Below are 21,184 nucleotides of genomic sequence, written 5' to 3'. Positions count from 1 at the left end.
GGGGGGCGGGGGGGGGCGGGGAGGAGTGAGCAAGCAGCTGTGTGGTACTCAGTTGCCAACTTAAGTTAAACCACAACAGGGAGGAAACTGCGAGGAAAGAAAAACATTCTACTCCCGTGCCAACTTTCTCACCCCTCATCAAATCCTGCATGAACAGCAGGAAACAATAATGCATTTCTTCCAGTAGGGGAAATTCTTAGTGTTACTCCCAGTTTTTCCACTAAACATAAAGGCCTAACAGAACAGCCTAATATACCAAATTCACATTTTGGTCAGAGCTTCCTGAATTGTGAGAGAAGACATGAATGTTTTATTTCATTTTATCTTCTATTTTGAAAACTCAAAGGTATTATTATAGTCACTGAAAAAGAACTTGACATTTCTAAACTTCCTAATTACCTAAAAGATACCTTTTTCAAGCTGTTCCTCTCTCTCTCTAAAGCTTTCTGGGTAACCTAGATTCAACTTAGATATTTGCTTTACAGGAGGCATAAAATTTTGTTTTGTTTGGCAAACGAATATTATCTTTGCCACTTCCAGATCCAAACTTCCCATTTACCTGTCTTACTCCCTCTGAGCCATAGGTCAGTTGGTCTAACAAAAGCTACTAGAGCACTATTCTCTTGACAAAAAAAAATGATAGATACAGATGGCATCAATACACAGACAACAAAAAGGCAAACATCCAACCTTCTCTTATAAAGCAGTGTTAATCTCCCTGAGAAGTGGCTGAAGACCAGTTTTCAAGCTGATACCCAGTTTCAGTTTCCATGTTATTGCTGTAGCACTCCAAGTAAGAGACAGAGCCCATCATACGTTACACCTTGAAAACTAGCGATCATAAGAATTATACACATAGTCCCTCTATATACATCTTGAGAAAGGAGAGAACACTGTGCTAAAATACAACCACAAAAGCACATTTAAAATCTAGGTTTAAAGTATTTTCCACACACCTGGATAATTATTGCTGCTTTTTCCTGCAGCTGGGCTGATAACATCTCCTGCTCCTTTTGGTGAGCAGCCTGTGCCTTCTCTCTCTCCTGAATCAACACCTGCTCCTTGTCATGTAGTGATGCCTTTTTTTCAGCTTCAAATTCATCCTGCATAAGTCACATATACTTTGATATACACCGGGGCCGGGGGGGGCCAGGGACAACCCCCAAAAAACCCACAACCAACCCCCCCCCTTTTTTTTTTTTTCCTTTAAGTATGTATTACTGACCTCTCAGATTAATTAGCAGTAGCTTATATAGTTAACACTCCCAATCAACAAAATTATGCCGAAACTATGACTTAAAGATAGTTAAGTAGGTAAATAAACTATCTGAATGTGCTCACTGAGACCTGGGTCATTTCAGGCTGCTGAGATAGTGATGAGGAACAAAAAACAGATGGACAAGTCAGGACAGAGATGGACAGAAGCCACTTTCAGCAACTGCAAGTAGTACAACATGTATAGTACTGAGTTCCACTTAGGAGGAGGGATTTACCAGAACAAACTGAAGATCTACAAGGTAGATTTACATGGCTAAATGATCTAGAAGCTATTAAACTGGGTCTCACTTACCTCAGAGTGCTCTAAAACACTCTAAAGGGAGGGATTATTAGACACCCCCAACTCCTGCATCAGCAAATAAGGGAGGTGAAACAGGGTCCTGGGATCCCTTTCCAAAGAGACTAAAAGGAAGTAATTGTTTCTGCAACACCAGAACTGGGAAATAAGTCTTCCTGATCGCAGTATTAAAAAAAAAAAAAAAAAAAACCAAACAAAACAACCCACAAACAAACAGAAAAGGTGCAAATTGATCTATGAAAACCAATACACTCCAAGGTGATAGCTGCCTTTTTTTATTGGTAAGTCAAGAAAACAATTTTTCCCCAGGGCATAAATAAGACTTCAGAGCAGAACATACATAGTCACCTGAGCTGTCCTGGATCCTTTGTAGAGGACTCAGCCAGTCCTTGCACTGAGTAGAATAACCCATCCATCACCAGCTCCTCAGGTAAGGACTGCTTGCTGCTTGATGAGACCATAATGTCTGTCATCATAGCCAAGATCAAGACCAGTACTGGCACTTGGGCAATAACAATACCAACTCCTACTCAGAATCCATGAGGCAGAGCAAGGCAGAAGAGCCAAGTGTGCCCAGAATTATAGACTCAAACAGCAGAGCGCTCAGCAGTTAGCAAGATACAAATGAACAGACAAAGGAGTACGAGGACTTTCCTCGACAAGTACAGCAAACTTGTGGACTAAGTCTCTGAAACAGCCTGCCTATTCTTCTCGGAAGCGGTACATCCACTAAAAGAGTATGTCAGACTGTAGAAAGGAACACTGAATACCTAAAATCTGCTAGGGGAGGGGGGGAAAAAGGCAAGGAAACTGGCTGGCATGAAGACAACCCCATAAATGAGCATGGGGGAAGTAGGCAGGGGAAGGCTCATTGTAAAAACCTGTATCAGACCATGATGCAGCTCAGCCTGACATTGCAAAGAGATCCAGTCAGTCTCTTCTGGGACAAAACACCAGTCATCAAGGTAATGAGAGTAAAAAAAGAACAGAGACATCTGTACTAGCAGTAGAATTACCTCTGGCAAAATTTCAATGAAAAGAGAGGTTTCTGGTGTCCCAAATGTTACTCAGTAACTAAAGCACCTAGGCAGCACAAGAGAGAAAAAAGCAGGAATCACTTCTGGGGTATATGCATAACGGTCAGTCCGGTCCCAGTTTCTGTGGACTGAAGGCTGGGGTTCAGCTGAGGACAGCAATGCCAAATATACCTCCAGCAGCTTTTCAGGATACGCTGTCTTCTCTGTGTCAAAGACAGCTGCACTAGACGGAGGAAGGTCAAAGAATGACCAGGACTCCACAGTGGGCCAGAGGCAGGAAACAGCAGAAATTTTCTGTACGTCTGCAGCATCCAATTCTAGAGGTTTGTGCAACTGTTAGGGAGAGTCCCACCTCAGGTTGAAGCACTGACAGGAACAGTAAGGATCTGTTGAAATCTCCCAAGAAGAAGCAAATAAAGAGATGGTAATTCATCTAATCTAAGTTATTTGTGCTCAACAAGTTGAGCTCAACACATGCTCAGTACAATAACAACATTGAGATGAATGTAAAGCACTGCTCTCAGTGTGTTGGTGAGTTTCCCTCTCTCTTCTGACGCAAGATGTGTCTTCTCCATTCATTTAATAGCTCTACACGTGCTTGTCACCTAACCAATGAAGACATTTTGCACAAGGTTCAGAAGATGATAGGCAATTACTACATCGTACACAAGGCCAAACGAAGATAATTTTCAGGGATAAGCATCTTTAAGATGCTCATCAAGATGAAAGTTTGGAACTCAAATGATGAACCCAACAAAGCAGAAATTAAGAACAACTACAAAAAAATCTCACGCACAAAGTGCTCACCATCATCACACACTTGGTAAAAGCTTAGATAACACTGAACATTTTTTACCATATATACATAAGCACAGTAGACAAGGGGTGATAGGCCAAGGGCATAGTCTCTGCAGATACCAAGAAGAAAAAGTTTCAAGTGACAAACTGAACAGAAATGTACGCAAGGACTGTTGCTTAGAGCAAATACATTCCACTGATTTTTTTTGGTTTAGTTTGAAGGACACCACTTCACATCCAATTCAGGATTTTAAGACAACCCTGTAGTAAATACCACAACTGCTTATGGAACACTGCATTGTTTCCAATACTGCTTTTCTAGTTTCAACATTGTGAAGCAAGGAAGAGATCTAACTCAGATTATTTTTTTAAAGTCATATGGCTGAAGAACAAAAAGGTATACCAATTGTTCTTTTTCAGAAAAACACACTACCAGTGCGTGCTCTGAAGTTCATTTTAATCAGACCCTACCTTCAGCTGTGCAATCTGCTGTTCAAGCAGTACCTCCGACTGACACTTCAGCAGCTCAATCTCTTCCTGGAACTGAAGCTGCTGCTTCAATTTTACCTCCTCAAATTGAGCCAGAAGAGCTTTCCGCACAGTTTCTACTTCAGAGGCCGATGCAGAAGCATACATCTGCAGACAAGTAACAAAATATTTTAGCCATAGTGTTATAATTAAGGAAAAAATAAAACCAAACCAAAACGAAACCATCAAGCTCAGCCAAATTCTTAAGAGTATTTTCACAATAGCTCTCTTCAATCCTCAAGGCCATATAGAGCTGCTATCTATCATCATGCTGACTATAGAAAAAAGCAAGCTGATAAAAATAGAGAAGCAACAGGGCATTAGGTACCAAGTATCTCCTGTATTCATGAGACCATCAGGTCAAACTAACAGAGTACTCCCTACTTGTTCTTTCCAACAGACTTTGTCTGAGAGAAATTCAAAGAAATAAAGGAAGAAAGAGGGGGAGAGAAACACAGGGAGAGCATAAATTTGTTAAGACACAAATTCTCTTGTTTAAATGGGATTAAACATTACGCAGCTACATTTAATGCAATTATCCTATGGGATACAAAGAAGTCCATCAAAAATATCAGAGAAAGGTTTGGGAGTTTTTTGTTCTTTTTATTTTTCTATTATGCTCTCTAAGAAGTGTCACTGTAGTCATCAGAATAGAGAGAAAACCTGTTTCTAGGATGAAAGGCTTAAAAATTTAATAATCATGAGAACTTCCCACAAAACTAACAAAACTAACTTCCCAGGCAAGCTATTCTTCCAAAAGTAAAGACAGTTTGCAATGCACTCCAGCCAGCTGGAAACCACTACCAGCTCTAAGGCCTGACAGTCCAAAAGAACACAGGGGATCTCCTCAAACCTAAATGGTTTTTTTTAGGTGCACCAAGTAATACAAAGGTGCACCAGTGATTAGAGAGTTATTTGGCACACTATCCAATTACCAAATTAGTAAGTGAAAAAGCAAAAGTAAGTTACATTTTAACATAGTATATGTTGTTTAGTTATAGCTGGATAAAGCTTATTTTGTTTGTGACTTCTCCTAATAGACGAATATAATAATATAGAAAAGTGAAAAGTCTTGATCACTTGTGGCTGCTTGCAATAACAGAAGTCAGATTGTGTAAGAGACTGAATAAACAGATCTTATTCCATTTCAATGCTTAAAAAGAGAACTTAGCATAGATGATCAAACTTTTAGCCTTCACTATGAAAGTAAACACCATCAAGCTTACACATAAACATTCCCAGCAAGAAGAAATGGTAAAGCTTTAAGGGCAACTAGGAAGATTTCCAAACCTCACTGAGAAAACATATTTGGAAAAGTATTACCTACTATCATTTCTTTAAGAAAAGAAGAAAATGGTGTTAGTAAATGTTGTTCACTTATAAAAACTTGAAGTGAGCAGTTACTTTCCACAAATGGTTAATGACCTAATTTATTACCTATTAGTTTTCTATCAAAATGGCAGCTTTAAAATTTTGAATTAAGTACAGCAGGAACTCTGAAGAAGGCAAGCCCACTTCCCCCCTCCCCCCCCATCCCAGTATAGAGAGCACCGCAAACATGGATTTAAATTTAAAAAATTCAGGATAATATACATAAAAGAATTAATCTAAGTCCTTTTAGATAAAGCAAGGCTTAAAAATGTTAACTTTGTCTCTTCTTATCTACTGGCACTATTAAAAAAAAAAAAAAATCCAAAAAGCATCTATACAGCCTTACTTCTAAGGTTAATAAACCTGAATTCACTTCATGTTAAGTATGGATTATTTTGGTTTTAGGTATTAGCAACATTCCGACCTCTTGCTCATGTTCATGCTGTGCTTTTAGTTTCCCCAATTCATCTTCCAGCTCCCTGGAGTATTCTTCCTTATGTTTCTTAATTTCCGCCTCATGAAGTTCCTGAAGTTCTTGGAGTGCTTTTCTATGCTTTTCCTCCATATGCAATACTTCCTCACGTAATATATCCAGGGCCAGATGTTTTTCTTCTTCCAGCAACCTCCTTTGATTTTGAAGAGCTGTGTTCAAATCATCCTGTGTAAGCATTAATTAACGGAGGGGAGGAAAAAAAGTAAGTACAAATATTTTTGTAACCCATTTGTAAAGCACATGTCCTGCTGTATCAAAGCTTTTTAAGTAAACATGAACAATATTGACTCATGAATGATGAGCGCACATACATATACGCACTCTCTATATCATTGAAATAGGTTTATTTTTCCTATCTAGTAAAAGTTTTGTAAATCCCCTACTCTTTCCTCTATACATGACAGCACTCCCCATCAGCACAATATTCAACTTTAGCTTTTTGAAGTTCTTTACACTCAGGAACAATTAAAATGCAGATTTAAGATTAGTTAGCAAAGATAGGACAGAAGATAAATACTCACCTTTCCCTGCACAAGACCTTCCTCTTAGCCTTTGCGGCACAGAAATGATATATAATTATAATTTTGAGAAGTGGGCATGGTGACAGACAAGTGTGAAAAACAGTACATCTCTCTGGAAGGCTCTGAAGTTTTAGCAATGAGCTAAACCTTCTTACCTCTTTGACTTGGAGAAGTCTTGGGATCATTTTTTAACCATCTGAACTCTGAAAGAGCTCACACCTCTGCTCTATCAAGAGCAAAGCTATGGACTTCTGTTAAAGGCCCTAAGACAAGGTCCACTCACCCAAGACCTGCTCCAAAAATCCCATCTGGGACCTTTAGAGATACCTTTCTTCTATTCTTCCCCTCGAGACTGTGCCACTAGGGAGGATCTTTGGATTCCTAGAGATGTAGCTTAACCTACAGAATTACATTTACTTTGTTCTAATCACTTCTGAAGAATTACATGGTAATTCTATCAGGCAGAGAAGTTCTGAGCCACAAAATGGCCCCTCCAATCTGAATTATGTTAAAAATATTTACTTCATTTGTACCTTTTCCACACACTGAGATAGAAAACTTGTTAGTCTGAGCATTTCGGGGGGGGGGGGGGGGGGGGGAAAGCGACAGATGGACTTAATTTTCAGCTTCAGTTTCCTATTTCAGCTCACAATATGGCCACACACAAGTGTTAGTACTGGCACAAAGGAGGCTGTAGAAATACCCCCCAAGAACAAGGGGAAAGGTGATCCCACACAATGTACCATGAAATTTCACCTTCTATGCCAAGTTTTCTTTCTGACTCACCTTATGAGCTTCTTCTGCTTCAACAGCCATGGCTTTAAGTTTTTCCATATGAACAGTAGCTAGCTCAATTTTCAAATTATTTTGGGAAAGCTGAAGCTCTTCAGCATGCTTTAATTTCAACATCTCTATCTCCTGAACCAAGCGTGCTTGATCCATTTTATCCCTTTCATGGAGCTGTTCTGTGTGCTGAAGCTGTAGCTTCTCAAGAGCCTGACTGTGTTCATCTCTTATATTCTGAATTTCAGATAGGTAGGACGACTCCAAGGAATCCAGATTTGATAAGTGTCTAGCCTCCAGCTCATCAATTTGTGCCTGATGCTTTGTCTGTAGTTCAGCAACACAAGCTTCAAGCTGAATCTGCTGTTTACTTTCTAGTGTAGATTTAAGTGTCTCAATTTCAGCTTGGTGCTTTGTCTGAAACTCAGCTGTAAGAGACAAAATTTGCTGCTTATGCTTCTCCTGTAACTGCTGACTTTGGAGTTCCAGCTCATCAACATGTTTCTTTTTCAGCTCTTGGAGAAGAATCTCTTGCTCAGTTGTGAATTTCTGAGTCATAGCTTTGTGTTCCTCTATAAACCTGTATTATTTCCAAGAAAGTTGAGAATATTGTCAAAAAGACTTTTTTTAAAAAATAATAATTGAAATAATAAATAAAAACTAAAGAAAAATAAGTAGGCCGTACAAATTTTACTTTATGTTTCAAATAAATACAGAACTAATTCAAAGAAAGCCACGAAGATGATTTCATAGCCACATAATGAAGGTTTATGCAATGTCACTTGGTAGTATCTGGTTATTAATAGGTAGACTGGAACCACTATTAAATTACTCACTAATACAGAGCAACGTACAAACATTGTTCTCTGTTTGAGAAAACACTGCCATATGAGAGTATCTAGGACATAGTATATACATTGTCTACGTCTCAAATGTGTTGTCTGCAAGTAAACGAACTGTCATAAGAAACATCTCTAAAAGCATCCGGTTAAGACCAAGACAAAACCACTGTGGAAGTTCATGTAGGATACTTGGGGGCTCCTCCAAACCCACCTCGGCTTGCTGAGGTCTGCTTAAAGCTTGATGCAGAAGATTTAGTATCCGAAATGCTGCAATATACTGTAATCATTAACTATAGTATTTTTGGATACAGACATCAATAATTAAAAACTGATTGGTTATTTAAAAGCTAAGTTCTTGCTTTCAGAATTTTCTTACTGTAATTATTTCCCCAATCTTGTTCTATGAGCGTATGTTTGGGGAGGAAAGAAGGGATAAATCTGAAGCAATGCATGAAATACAAATACGTAGTTGTTCGAATATTTCCTTTAATACACTAAAAACAATGGAGGTAGGAAGGGGAGGAAAACCTGAACAGTTACAACCTTCATGTCTAACCAGAACTGAAGAATACCATATGCAGCCCATCAACCTCAGCATTCAGTGGATAACACAAGCTTCATTTGCCTGGAAAAGCTTGCTCAAATTCATTTGAATTGTTTGAAAACACTTGAAGAGATTTAGAGAATTTTTCTACTTACATGTCCTGTAACACTTCCCCTCCTCCAAGGCTATTATACAATTTTCAGCTACGTGTTGTATTCTTAACTGTAAGAGGTAGAACTTGACTACGCTTCATTTGATTTGCTAGACTAGATTAAATGCATTTACATGAAGAAAAATTCTATAGTAAACCATAATGGACAGCATTACTGTTCCTTGGGAGAGTAAGCTTTACATATATAAGTTAGTTGGTGCCATCAAGTGACAAACCTACATCACTATGACTCATTAAGTTTAAAATAAGAAAAAGTAACAATGACTGAACTGATAAGTGAAAGTCCTCAAATACTCAGGACTTACTTGTTTTGTGCTTCCATAAGTTTCAGTGCACATTCTTCCTGCAGACAAAGTGTGGCCTTTTCCATTTCTTTTGCCATGAGCACTTTGGCTGCCTGCAGGTCACGGTCATATTGCTCCTGAGATTTCTGCATAGTCTGTGCACTTGCAAGGCTGTCCTCTAGTTGCTGCAAGTTGTTTTGCTGCTCTTTTACCAACTTCTCCAATTCTAGAATTTTGGCAGCTTGGTGATCTTGACGTCGATTCATTTCGGCTTCACGAAGTTCAAATTCCTTTTGTAAATTCTGCTTCTCATATTCCGCTCTATTTTGCAGTTCTATACGCAACAACGATAACTTCTCTTCTGCTTGGATTCTCTGGTCCTCGCTTTCACATTTCCATTTCTTCTCTTCTTCTTTGTACATAGTCTCTATTTTCTGGACTTCTTCTTTGGCTTCCCTTAATTTATTCTTGTGATCCTCAGCAATTTTATATTTTACCTGTGAAGACAGTTATTAAAAAATGCATAAAATACCAAAACCAAACTGAAGTGTGTGAAGTGAATGTTCCCAGGCATTTAAGGTCTTGGAGAGATTCAATTCTTGCAGTGAAGTCACCCTTCCAAATAAAAGTAAGGCTGAAATGCCAATTTATAGGTACTTGAATGCAACACACTATTAAGAATTAATTGGGGTAAGGAAGATAAGAAAAAAAATCAAGGGAAAATTCTAGAATTAACATGGTACTCTATGTTGTTTTCTCTTGGGGCCACTTTTCTTCATTTCAGGAGTTCAACTTATAAAGCTATGGGCACCTTAGGTATTTATATTGGGCATGATTAAAAATCTCTTAAACCTCTTCTCTCCTTATATGTTCCAGTGATATTTCACATGCAGTGTCCAAGATCACAATCTCGTACATAGCATAAAAGCAACATAAAAAGCATGTAGCATAAAAACAGAGGCCAAAGCACCAAATGATTGCTCAATGACAAGAGGGGAAAAAAAAAGACTCTAAAAATACACTAAAGGTAAACAGGTAAACAAAAAAATAGTAAACTAAGGAAACAACAGGGTCATCTCTTAAAAGAAAATTAAAAGCTAATAAGAGATCACATACGAACATCAGTATGAAGTATACTCAGTTTTCACTTGGAAGGTTTGTTTTGAACAAATATTTAAACATTCATTTATGCTACAACCTAAATGAAGAGGCAGAAAAGAAACGCAAAAAGCCCAGATTTTGATTAACGCACAATCCATGAAAACTTGGGGGGGCGGGGCACTGGAAATATAGAGGTAATTGAGGAAATTGGTTCACTCTGTTTCTGAGAGCAAGAGACCAGAAGGCAAACAAAATGTGTTTCCAGACAGTGAATCAGCATGCAGTACAGGCTTATTTCAAACACTGCATTCTGTATATACTTATCTTCTACCCAGCCAGCAGTGCCACAAAAAAAGATACTGCAGGTAGTAGGAGTAAACTAGCAGTACTGAAATGTTAGTTTCAGTACTACATCATAAGTCAGCAAGTTCATTTAACTTAATTTGTGACACGTTACAATCTTAAACTTTAAAACCCTTTTCTCAGTTCTCCACGTTACCTACAAACAGTCTGCAACTGTTTTCTCTGGCCTTCTCCACCAGTTTTTAAGTCTGGAAAAGGATATACATACCTCTCTCTCTTTAAAAAGGGAGGAAAGGAGGACTTGAGAAATGAGAGCTTCATCCATCTAATTCTCATTAGCATTCAAATATTGGAACAAACTAAACAATGAATTAACATCCAATCTAAGTTTATCCTCAGATGGGACAGCTGATTTAACAGGTAAGAGGGAAGGTGCCAGACATGATTCTTTCAACTCTAAGACTTTGACAGTGAAGGTATAAGAGCTACAAAGCAAAGCAAAAGCAGAAATCTGTTGTCCAATTGTTTCTTCTTCCCTCAAAGTGGTCTGAAAAATTATTCCTGGTTATTTGCTTCAAAAGACAGTCCTATCAAAACCAGCAATTTCTTAGAGGGGAGTCATTCAGCAGAGGGGCTTTTTCCATCTGCCACAGTGCTTTCTGCTGAATTTTCCATTACCACATGACAGGATGGAAGCGCACCATGTTACTTTTGCACCGGGACACTACAATGTGCTGCAGGGAGATGTTGAGGATGAGGACCTGTATTGGAGTGGTATACGTATGCTTAACCCACGTCAATATAGAAGGTGGACTGGATGAACCCTTGAAGCACCTGCATTCCCACACTATCTTTGCTCTTATAGAAGAGTTCATCTTAAAGCAGAGAAACTAAGCGTTTAACACTAAAGTGCTCTGAACTTCAGACTCGTATTCCAGTATTTGTGTGTATCCATGCAAGTCCATTTAAAGCTGAAGCTACTATCAGTAAACTAGGCACATTTAAAGGTAAGTGCTGCTTCTATCTCCCTTGGCCTTCCCAACAGATCTGAGCTTGCCCAACTCTATACAAAACAGTACTGTAATACGAATTACCTTTTCCATTTCCTCTCTCAGATGCTTTTCATTCTGCACAGAAAAATCTTTTTGTTTAGTAATCTCTTCCTTTAAATGCTTTATTTCATCTGAAAGCTCTGCAATACGCTGTTTCTCAGAGTGGAGGAGAGAGAGTTTAGCTTTGTGCTCTTCCTCCAGTGCAGACACTCGCCCAGCCACCTCCATTTCAACTTGACGTGCTGCATCTTGAGCACTCTGTAGACGCAGTTTGCTGATTTCTGAAAAGAAAAAACAAAACAAACAAAAAAAAGACATTCTGGAATTTATTTTCTTTTAACAAGTCCTATTAATGCACAGAAATAAAACTGAACATTGTCAGCTGTGCAGTTTATCAGTAGCCATACTAACTACAGACCAACAAGAATCCCTATCAGGATTATTTTGTACTCTGTTCTGCTTTATCACCATCTTTGCAATTTATCAGTATCAACACACACAGAATAATGGGGAAGGATCATGAAACCTGTGGCAGGACCTCCCTCCTATCAGCAACAGCCATAGGAGCTGACTTTCTTTTTGGACAATGTAATGGCAGATTTAGGCAAGTTTTATCTCCTCTTTCACACATACTATTTACATAAGGCATTTCCCCAAACAGCAGATAGGACAAAGCTCTAAACATTCTAATTTAAGCAGTTTTGATATACTGTCTAGTATTAAAAATAAATAAATGAAGGTAAGAAATATAACTGCAAATGAAAAAAAGTTGTACTGATCCTTTTAACCAACATACAGTGGAATATAGTTATAGCTATGTGTGTTATACAGCTAACTAAGTTATGAATGATGAGTTCAAATGTTTGTGTATCATACTGTGCTCCCAGAAAGAGGCTGCAGATACAAGAACTGCCATGATCCCTTACCTGCACCTCAACAATATATGCATTTCATATTGAACTAGTACAAGGCAGTATATTTCTATAAGTTACAATTCCAAGAAAAGCAGCAACTGTTAAGAAATTACATAAAGCCATGATCACACAGGAAATCGCATTAAATTTAGCCGTAAGAGGAACTTTAACCTGAACCCTACAGCAAAGGATACCTATTACAAATTCTGCTCCCATAAATACTTTCCTCTTTGTTCAAAAAATTCATCCCAATATGTATGCCAACCAGCTGGCAAACACAGCGGGAAAAAGAAATATTAACCTTAAATGAGCAGCGCACTATCAAACCCACAAAAGGAACACAGGTAAAAACATAGAACAGAAGTGGGTCTACTCTATGGAATAGAGTGAGAACTGACCTATTTCATGCAAATACAAGAGACATTTAACATAGTTGACAGACAACACTAAGAAATTTTAAAATAAATATTAATTCAGGAATTGACAGTGCCCTTCTAGGCATCAAGAATGGAAATCTGATCAACTCCTTTTAGCAACTGCTCCACAGTTGTAGTAGGTTTTACTACAGAATAATCAACTTCAGGTCACCACATCTTTGGAAGTGCAACTCAACATGCCCATAAAAGTAAAAAAGCAAAGTGCTTGATGACAGGGATTAACACGTGTTAAGTGTTCCCTATAGTTTGGAGTAAACTAATAGCAAACTGAAGACTTCTTCAGATAAGCCTTTAAATATTTGAAGAAAAATATAAGCCACACAAGCAGCTTACCATTTTACTTCCCAGTCTGTCAGCTCATCTTACCTTTAATATGTTCCTCTGAAAGTCGGGCACGGAGCTGCTCCAATTCTAAACAATGCTTTCTTTTCATTTCCTCAATTTCTGTTATATATTTGTCTGACAGATCCATCTTCATTTTCGTTAGGTCCTCCTTATATTGAAGTGCAAGGGAAGACCTTAAGGAATCTAATTCATGCCTGTGTTGTTCTTTAAGTTGTACCTGCAAACAGGCAAGTTTTTCCTACATAAGAAATGGGTTAGAAAGACATCTTCCATTTTGAAGAAACCATGCTGAGAATCTTTCAATGAGAGCACTACATGAATTGCACTATAATGCACGTGCTTGACACATATATATCTGGTTTCCAAAAACCATGCTGGTTTTCCTCTGTTCCTGCCACTCCATCTGCTACTAGAGCAGCAGAGCCCCTCAAAGTAGAATCATAGAATCATTTAGGTTGGAAAAAACCTTTAAGATCATCAAGTCCAACTGTAAACCTAACACTGCCAAATCCACCACTAAACCATGTCCCTACGTGCTGTCTTAGTGTACTTTGAATAGGGAAACAGGGTGAGTAAGAACAAAATAGACTCAAAAAAATCTGTATATTAGAATCTTTTGAGTAAAAAAAGTAGATATACTCTGGAAACATGTCAAGGCAGATCTGAGTTTCAGGAGCTGTTTGAAAGTATAATAGAGGGGGAAGTCCCATACACATCTGAGTGGAGAAACTATCGACTCTCAACACTGAGGAGACCCCCCCTCTACGCACCACAGAACTTAGAAGTAATGTTCTATGAATGCAGTTTTATACTCAGATAGGTAATAAATAGCAGCAAGAAAAAAAGGCATTATGTATACATTTCTCATTTATAACTCATATGTTTTTTGTGTGATTTACTAATGAAATTGAGCTCATGCTGTCTTGTGTATGTCTTGTCTGCTTGTCATTCCCTCACTAAAAAAAAATTATTTTATAATTGATTTTAAAAAATAAAAATCTAAAGCAAAAAAGGATATTCCTTTTTGAAACTCAGTCAACTTCAAATAAGTTGAGTAAAGTAGTCAAGATCTTAAATTACAACAAGGTACATGAAAATAAGTGCATAAATAGAAGGACCAAACTTGCATCTCCACTTGAAAAGAACAGCCAGCCATAAAAGGCACAATTACTACAGAAGCTATAGAGAAGAGAAACACCATGAATTCTGCACTTGTGTGGAAAAGCTTTGATAAGCTCCTTACTAGGCACAGGATAATTCAAACAGAGGACACAAAATTACAGAACACCATGTTTCATCTGTTCTGCTAGTCTGAGAACTATTTAAAGTTGGTAATTTACAATATACTTGTCAAAAACAATTAAGCCTTAATAAATGTCTCAAATTAACTCTTTGCTAAGAGCTAGGAATCAGACATCAATTTTCATACAGGTCATGTAAAGAACAGTAGAACTTTAATATATCAAAAATACTACCTGATGTTGTTCCAGCTGTTGATTTAGCTGACCAAGCGTATCCCTTCTCTCTTTCTCAACAGTCTCTTCAAAAACTGCGACAGAAGAACTGAGAAGAGGGCTTTAAAGTTTAATTTGTGACACATATTACAATCATAAGTTAAATAAACTTGCTGACTTATGATGCGGTACTGAAAGTAGGCACAGAGCAACTATAACAACTGCTCAGGACTGCGCACTCATAACTTCCATCGCTGTCTTTCTAACTGCAGACCACCTAATGCCCAAACCCAATATACTTAGATGCTAACATCATCTTGTATATTAAAAAAAAAAAAAAGAAAGAAATGGAAGCATGCTGTCATAACATGAGATGAAAGGAAAAGATCACCTGATGTCCCCTTCTTGATCTTGACTCACTTCTAACTCTGACAGTGAATATTCCTTCAGTTCTTGCAGTCTCTGATGCAGCAAAGTCAATTCTTCTCTGTAGTTTTCTTCCGCACCTTTTAACTTCTTTTCAAAATAAAGTCTCAGCTGTTCCAATTCAGTTTCATGCTCACTTTTTCTTTGCTGACACTGCTGTTCAAATTCTTGTTTTAAACGCTCTATTTCTTCCACCCGTGATGCACGAGCCAGGAGCTGCTCTTTTAGCTCTGGAATGGAGGCAAAACCAACACAGGTACTCAGAAGTATATATCTTTAGGCTAAGTCATTCTGTGAAGATCAGCCATATTTTAGTTGTTGAGATAGCAGTAAAATGTTATCCCACAAGCTATATAAGAAAATGAACTTCTGAAAGACGGAACATTCCTTCCTTAGAAGACAGTAAAACCATGTTCTCCATTTACCCTGCATTCAGAGAAACCGTCCTCATGACAAGAATCAAAACTACCAACAGACTGTTAGCCCTCCTCGTTTCCTTGTGCTTCAGGTCTGGGCTAGTGATATGCAGAGTCCTGCAATACTGCTTAATCTTCACACCTGCTTGTTGTAGCAACCAGAAGCAATAATTTAGTCAAGAACATTTAATTTGCTCCAGGGAAGACTACCCAACAAACAAAAACAACTTTAGCACAAACTATGCAGAAAAACAATATCACGAGAAAGCAAAAATAAAATCAATTCTGGATTCTTTCAGTGATGGTTTGGCTATCCATCATTAGCTCAAGCAGAGGCTAAATTCATTGAATTAAAAAGAACCACCCAACAACAACAACAAAAAAAAATAGAATGCAGTAGAAAACAGCGATCAAGGCTGGTTCAGCAAGCTACCCTCCTTTCAGGCAGTGAGAGCAACGGCCAGCATTGATGGGTATTCATGAACTCTTTGAGAGCTTTCTTCCCCGCGTTCTGTATTAAAGAAGCAGTAATATATCAGGAAGTGAAAAGGTAGGAGAAAAGAACAAAAATCATGAGAGGGAATTAAAAAAGTTTCCCAGATGGCTCAACTTCTCAGATGACTTAAATTAGCTGAATCCCCACAGAATCAACTGAAGATGGAACTGCATTTCAAGAAGAAAGAACTTGGAGAAAAGCATCTGCTTACGTTATGCAAGAAGGAAAACTTCAGAAACGTTTATGGAAACAGAGGATGCCACCCAGGAAGTAACACAGCTGATTGTCATGGTGTCTTTTTGTGTAGCAAACCAGAAAATGCACACTTGGCATGAAAAATTCTCACAATGAACATGCAAACACAAAGAATAAGGGAAGTAAGTACATGGCTCAAGCCTGCTTCCAAAGGGAGTGGTTGCCAAGCACGGGGACCAGAGGAATCAAGTGACAAGCAGGGACTAGTAACACCACCAATGGGATAGGCAAGGGAAGTCCAGTCTGGCATGGGTAGGTTTTCCCTAACCAGCAAAGTCTGCCGGCACAAAATAAACACAGAAGGGTGTTTAACAGTTTTGAACTGGCATGTCACTCTTACATCAGAGCAGCAATCCCATCATCCAGCTGCTATGTTTTGAATCCATCACCCCGAGTCCTCAAACCAATCCAAATGCATTGTCAAATGATCACTCAAGTGACGAAAAGCAGAATAAAGCAAAACACCTTTAAGATCTCACACACTAAAAGAGATATCCTCACCTGGACCATGGGCTTGCATTCTAGTCTCACCGTCTCAAGCAAGATGAAGAAGAAACAGAAAGGGTCCAAAGAATGGGATTGTGAGTGATTAGAAACATGGAAAGACATTTGAAAGGTTAATAAAGATTAGGGCTACAGAGAGGAAATATAAGAATTCCAGCAAAGACTATAAAGTGCTATCTGTTATAATTCTGTATAATAAAAAGAGAGATCTGAAAAAGTCAAGGTATAGTCTGACTAGATAGAAAAAGTATTTATTCAATTTATGACCAAAAAAACCAACAAAAAACCATCCTCACAAAACTCTATTATACTTCAAAAGCTATTTACAGTTATATTATTTAGAAAATCTGAAACTGCATTTAAAACAAAAGGCAAGTGTAGTATGCTTCAACTACTCCAGCAGAATTAAAGAACGCCACCTAGTGTTACAGTCTCGATAGAAGGTGAACACACACATAGTCAAAGTTAACATCATGGTCTCTAGCTTTTTTATTTTTCCAAAATTTCTTCTTTCATGTATTTTACATCTGTTTGCGCACACACATCTGAGACATGTTCTACTTCATTTCAACCAAAACTGTGTGTCATCTCCGATCACTATACTGTAAAGTTGACTGTTTTGTTTAATATACCTAAATCTTGAGTCAGATATCTTAAGATATATAAGCATATGATGTCAGATTTCATCCAGTCATTATTTTCTCTCAAGCTTTAAAACTTTTTCATAAGTTTAATGCAGATACATGTAAGACCAATAAAAAAAAAAACCAACAAAAAACCCAAAACTGTTCACATTTAATTGCTGTGCACATTTTCCTTTTATTATGTAAAAAGGAGGTTATTTTTAGCCTTACAGAAAAACAACATTATCATTCATTCTGATTTCAGAAGTATCACCTGAATGTTTTTATTTTATTTTTAAACTAGAGATATCTTTAACCTGGGGCTTTTCTATATTTAAGAAATAAAAGTCTTTCAGAAGATGGTGAATCTCCATTTTGAGTGTCAATAAAAAAGCATTTTAACTCACCTCAAAACTGAAAGTGGAAAAAAAAAAGCCATTTCTACTTCAAGATATAACCTAATCACACAGTTTTAAAATATTTCTGCCTTTTTTTTTTTAAAGCAGACTGATCTCTTAATTATCTCCAAATCAAAGAAAATAGCCACAATAAAACACTCTAAGTCGTAAACAAAGCAGTGAGCTTTACTTTCTACCTACAATTAACAGTTTTCTCAGGTGAATTCATACCCGCTTCCATACTGAATACAAATAGGAGCATGTTACTGTATTGACCAGCATTTTCTCCATTTTTTAACTACATTATACTTAATTTGACATTGCAATGAAAAATGTTTGTTTTCCACTAAAGATTTTTATACAGTGCAGGAACAGAGTGGGAAGGGAAAGGAAAGCAACAGGAGTGAGCTTTTCTCCACAGCCATACCGTGGTTTTTAACACTGCAGAACCAACTAGTCATCTGACACTGACTCACCTCTCACTTCAGAAACATATCATGCACCCAAGTCACTAGGGTACAACCCACTGACACTTCTGTGACCTACCTGTGTTTTTCTGGTACACAATTAAAAGTATTTTGTGTCAATAATGCATACTTCTATATGAAGAAGAGGCAAAAAATGAAACGCATCAGTTTTGAACATACCACTTAGCTCCTGCCGATTTGCTCGGGTACTGTCGAGCTGAGACCAAAGCTGCCTGATTTCTTCTTGTGACCGAGTCTTGAGTTCTTCATGCATGACCTGAAGTTTCTCCAGCTATGGAAGACATGTTAAAAAACAAAAAACCCCAACTTTTTAAAACAATTTTGTCCTAATTGCTTATTTTATATGCAACAGACAGTTCTGTCAGAAATAGGTGGAAACACTTAGTGACAACCAGACTCTCTGCTCCTGACCCAGGCTATCGGAGATACTGAGTAGCACTTAACTATTAGACCCACTCCTCTAAGAGAGAGGAATTTGTTCATGATGCCTTATTTATCATCACTGGCAAAAATAAAGTATTAGCTAGATAAAAACGAGACACAAGAACCAGAAAATTAAGCATATGAATACAGAGACAGAAACAGCACCAAGTAGCACAAAGGCAATTGCATTCAAAAGATTTTGAACCACTATAGAAAATCCCAGAGTATTTACCTACTTCATGAGAGGCATTTTAGTTTTTCAGTAAAATCCCTAAATACAAACAAATCACCCAAATGATACATCTATGTCTAGTTTTTGTTATATAGAGAGTAATCAACCACTTGAAACGAGTAAAGAAGTCTTATTCACCTCCTTCTGAAGATTCTGTTCTTTTTCTTGGCTTTTCATCTTCATATCTTCTAGGAGTTGGTTATGTTCAGTCTGCAGCTGTTCTTGTAATTTTGTAATGGCTAACTGGTTTTGCTTCTCCAATTCTATACATTTTACTAAAATTAAAAATGAGTTCTGTTATACCACCATTCTGGTTACTGAACAACCTGTACAACTTTTGTGCAACTGAAGTAGAAATGCATGCCTCTAGACTAGAATGCTAGCTTACAGGGAATCACAAAAATACTTGAATAGTAAAGTATTTGAAAGTCAAACATTTCCACACAGTGCTTCCTAGTTCTCTGCATCCCACACTGTTAGCCAAGAGGTAACCTGCTCTCTGCATACATGAACAAGCATCCTGAACTAGAAGCACACATACTTGGACAGGGAATCAAGTATTTCTTCATGGCCTACAAACACAGAATTTCTCCTACGACCACACTCAGCAGTACACAGTAGAGGAGATGAACAGGAAGGACTAGGAAAGCTCATGCCAAGTACGCTCTGCCTCGGCACTGAGCACTCTGAACCCTGTAGACTTGCTACTACCTCGTTTGGTCAACAAATCTTGACCTGCCCAGAAAGAATCTCCGATCAAGTGACCGCATTTCAGCCACAGTGAGCTGCAAGAGATGCACTTTATCCTCACAGAACAGACTTTAAAGATACAGGTTCAGGGAAATCTAGCAAAGCCAGTGCAGGCTGGGAAGAATAAGCCATTGCTACAAACACATCCTCGCAGCAGCCAAAGGCGAGCCAAACACTGTGAAAGCATCTGACCCTTGGCAGGTCAAAAAGGTTACTCTTGAATTCTCAAACCTGGTCTTGCTGCCTGCCAGCCAGCATCATCCAGTACCCTTAATGCTGCACTTCCATTTTTTTTGAAGAGAGTATTATTTCCCATGTCTCTCACCTGCATAGTGCCTCAGAGGCTAGGCAACCCAACTAGCTATCTCTTCACTTTCATGGCACACCACATCTCATGGCTCCTTTTTCATGCCATCACTGACAGCAAATCTGACGCTATTGTACCAGTCAACCACTGACAAATGTGTCAGATTTGAGACCTACACGAACTTCTCATAGTCCTATCTGCACCTCAGCAAAAGACATAAATAGATGTACCTGGCTAGGTACTCATCCAGATTTCATTTTTCAAGTTAATGAAAACTCCAATTACAGTAGTCTCAAAAACGTCACTTCCAGAACAGTATTTAAAAAAAGCAACTGTTCCATTAAGCTTTAACTATTCATAGTCCAAACCTGATTTTTTTATTAGGAGAAGCTTCTATTGATATTAACCAGACGAAAAGCCGGTTTTCATCTGGAAGCAAAACAGCACCTCCCTTTAATACGCTTGAAGGAAAACACAGTCTATCTCATTTTGTGGTAGTCAAAACACATCACAACTAACTAGGCTTTAAACGATTTTTCATTTATGTCCTGTTTTCTAGACAGTCTCATGCCATCTACCCAGTTTTTAAGTAAGAGCACATGGATGTATTTGCTTTTTATACAGGTTCTAAAAACCCTTAGTTAGCTTTTCCATCGTTCAACAAAGACAACTGCTTCCCAGACCATGGCACTTACTTTTAGACTGTTCGTTCTCAAGAGAAAGAAGCCCCAGCTCTGCTTTGACTTTTTCTAATTCCATTTCCAGAGTTTTCTGCAGTTCCACCATTTCAGTCTGGTGTTTTTCAGACAGCTCTTCACACGTGCTTTTTAAATGCATCTCAGACTCCAACTGCCAGTCTCGTTTGAGAGTCTAAGAGAGCAAGACATGCATTATTAAAGCAAACACATTTAGTAAATTAGTACTTTTTTTTTCTCCTCCATTTATTTGTCCTCTACAATAAGTGTGTAGTAGACATGGGACTTCTACCAGTCCTAGTTTACTGACAGGAGTTTTACTTTTTCTTGTATGAAGAACAGAATTTGTACCTCTAGTGCCTGGATACGTTTCTCTTCCATTTCCAATTCTATTTTCTTCCTCTGATCAACTGTGAAATAAAATACTACTTATTAATAAATTTACATAAAATGTTATGATTAAATAACAAGTAGAAATATGGATGAGATTACCATTTTCAGCATCAAACTCAGGGCTTAAATAGGTAGGCATGCAGCAGTGTAAGGTACTGGGTTCTATCCAAATCTGCTGCTATGCTATTATCCTGGTAATTCACGTTCATTTTAGAAAATAAGC

The 21,184-nt window shown here is 38.0% G+C and overlaps 1 protein-coding gene across 2 annotated transcripts in view; it reads right to left on the bottom strand.

Moving 5' to 3' along the window:
- PCNT (pericentrin) overlaps positions 1-21,184 on the bottom strand; it is a 105,175-nt gene that overhangs the window by 63,106 nt on the left and 20,885 nt on the right. The window contains exons 11-24 of one of the 2 annotated variants that reach the window (XM_019473082.1): positions 20,920-20,978; positions 20,569-20,743; positions 18,955-19,091; positions 18,321-18,432; positions 16,650-16,682; positions 14,947-15,211; positions 14,577-14,664; positions 13,123-13,339; positions 11,448-11,686; positions 8,971-9,446; positions 7,111-7,687; positions 5,735-5,968; positions 3,883-4,047; positions 957-1,103 (exon numbers count right to left, since the gene is read on the bottom strand). In XM_019473082.1, the coding sequence (XP_019328627.1) occupies positions 957-1,103; positions 3,883-4,047; positions 5,735-5,968; positions 7,111-7,687; positions 8,971-9,446; positions 11,448-11,686; positions 13,123-13,339; positions 14,577-14,664; positions 14,947-15,211; positions 16,650-16,682; positions 18,321-18,432; positions 18,955-19,091; positions 20,569-20,743; positions 20,920-20,978 (2,924 nt within the window). The remainder of the gene's footprint in view (positions 1-956; positions 1,104-3,882; positions 4,048-5,734; positions 5,969-7,110; positions 7,688-8,970; positions 9,447-11,447; positions 11,687-13,122; positions 13,340-14,576; positions 14,665-14,946; positions 15,212-16,649; positions 16,683-18,320; positions 18,433-18,954; positions 19,092-20,568; positions 20,744-20,919; positions 20,979-21,184) is intronic. The other variant, XM_019473083.1, reaches the window with a different exon arrangement.

The sequence above is a fragment of the Aptenodytes forsteri genome, unplaced genomic scaffold (genome assembly GCF_000699145.1).
Source record: "Aptenodytes forsteri isolate BGI_AS27 unplaced genomic scaffold, ASM69914v1 Scaffold198, whole genome shotgun sequence".
Classification (NCBI taxonomy): domain Eukaryota; kingdom Metazoa; phylum Chordata; class Aves; order Sphenisciformes; family Spheniscidae; genus Aptenodytes; species Aptenodytes forsteri.
The sequence above is the reverse complement of the archived record's forward strand: the minus strand, read 5'-3'. Positions and strand labels throughout refer to the sequence as shown.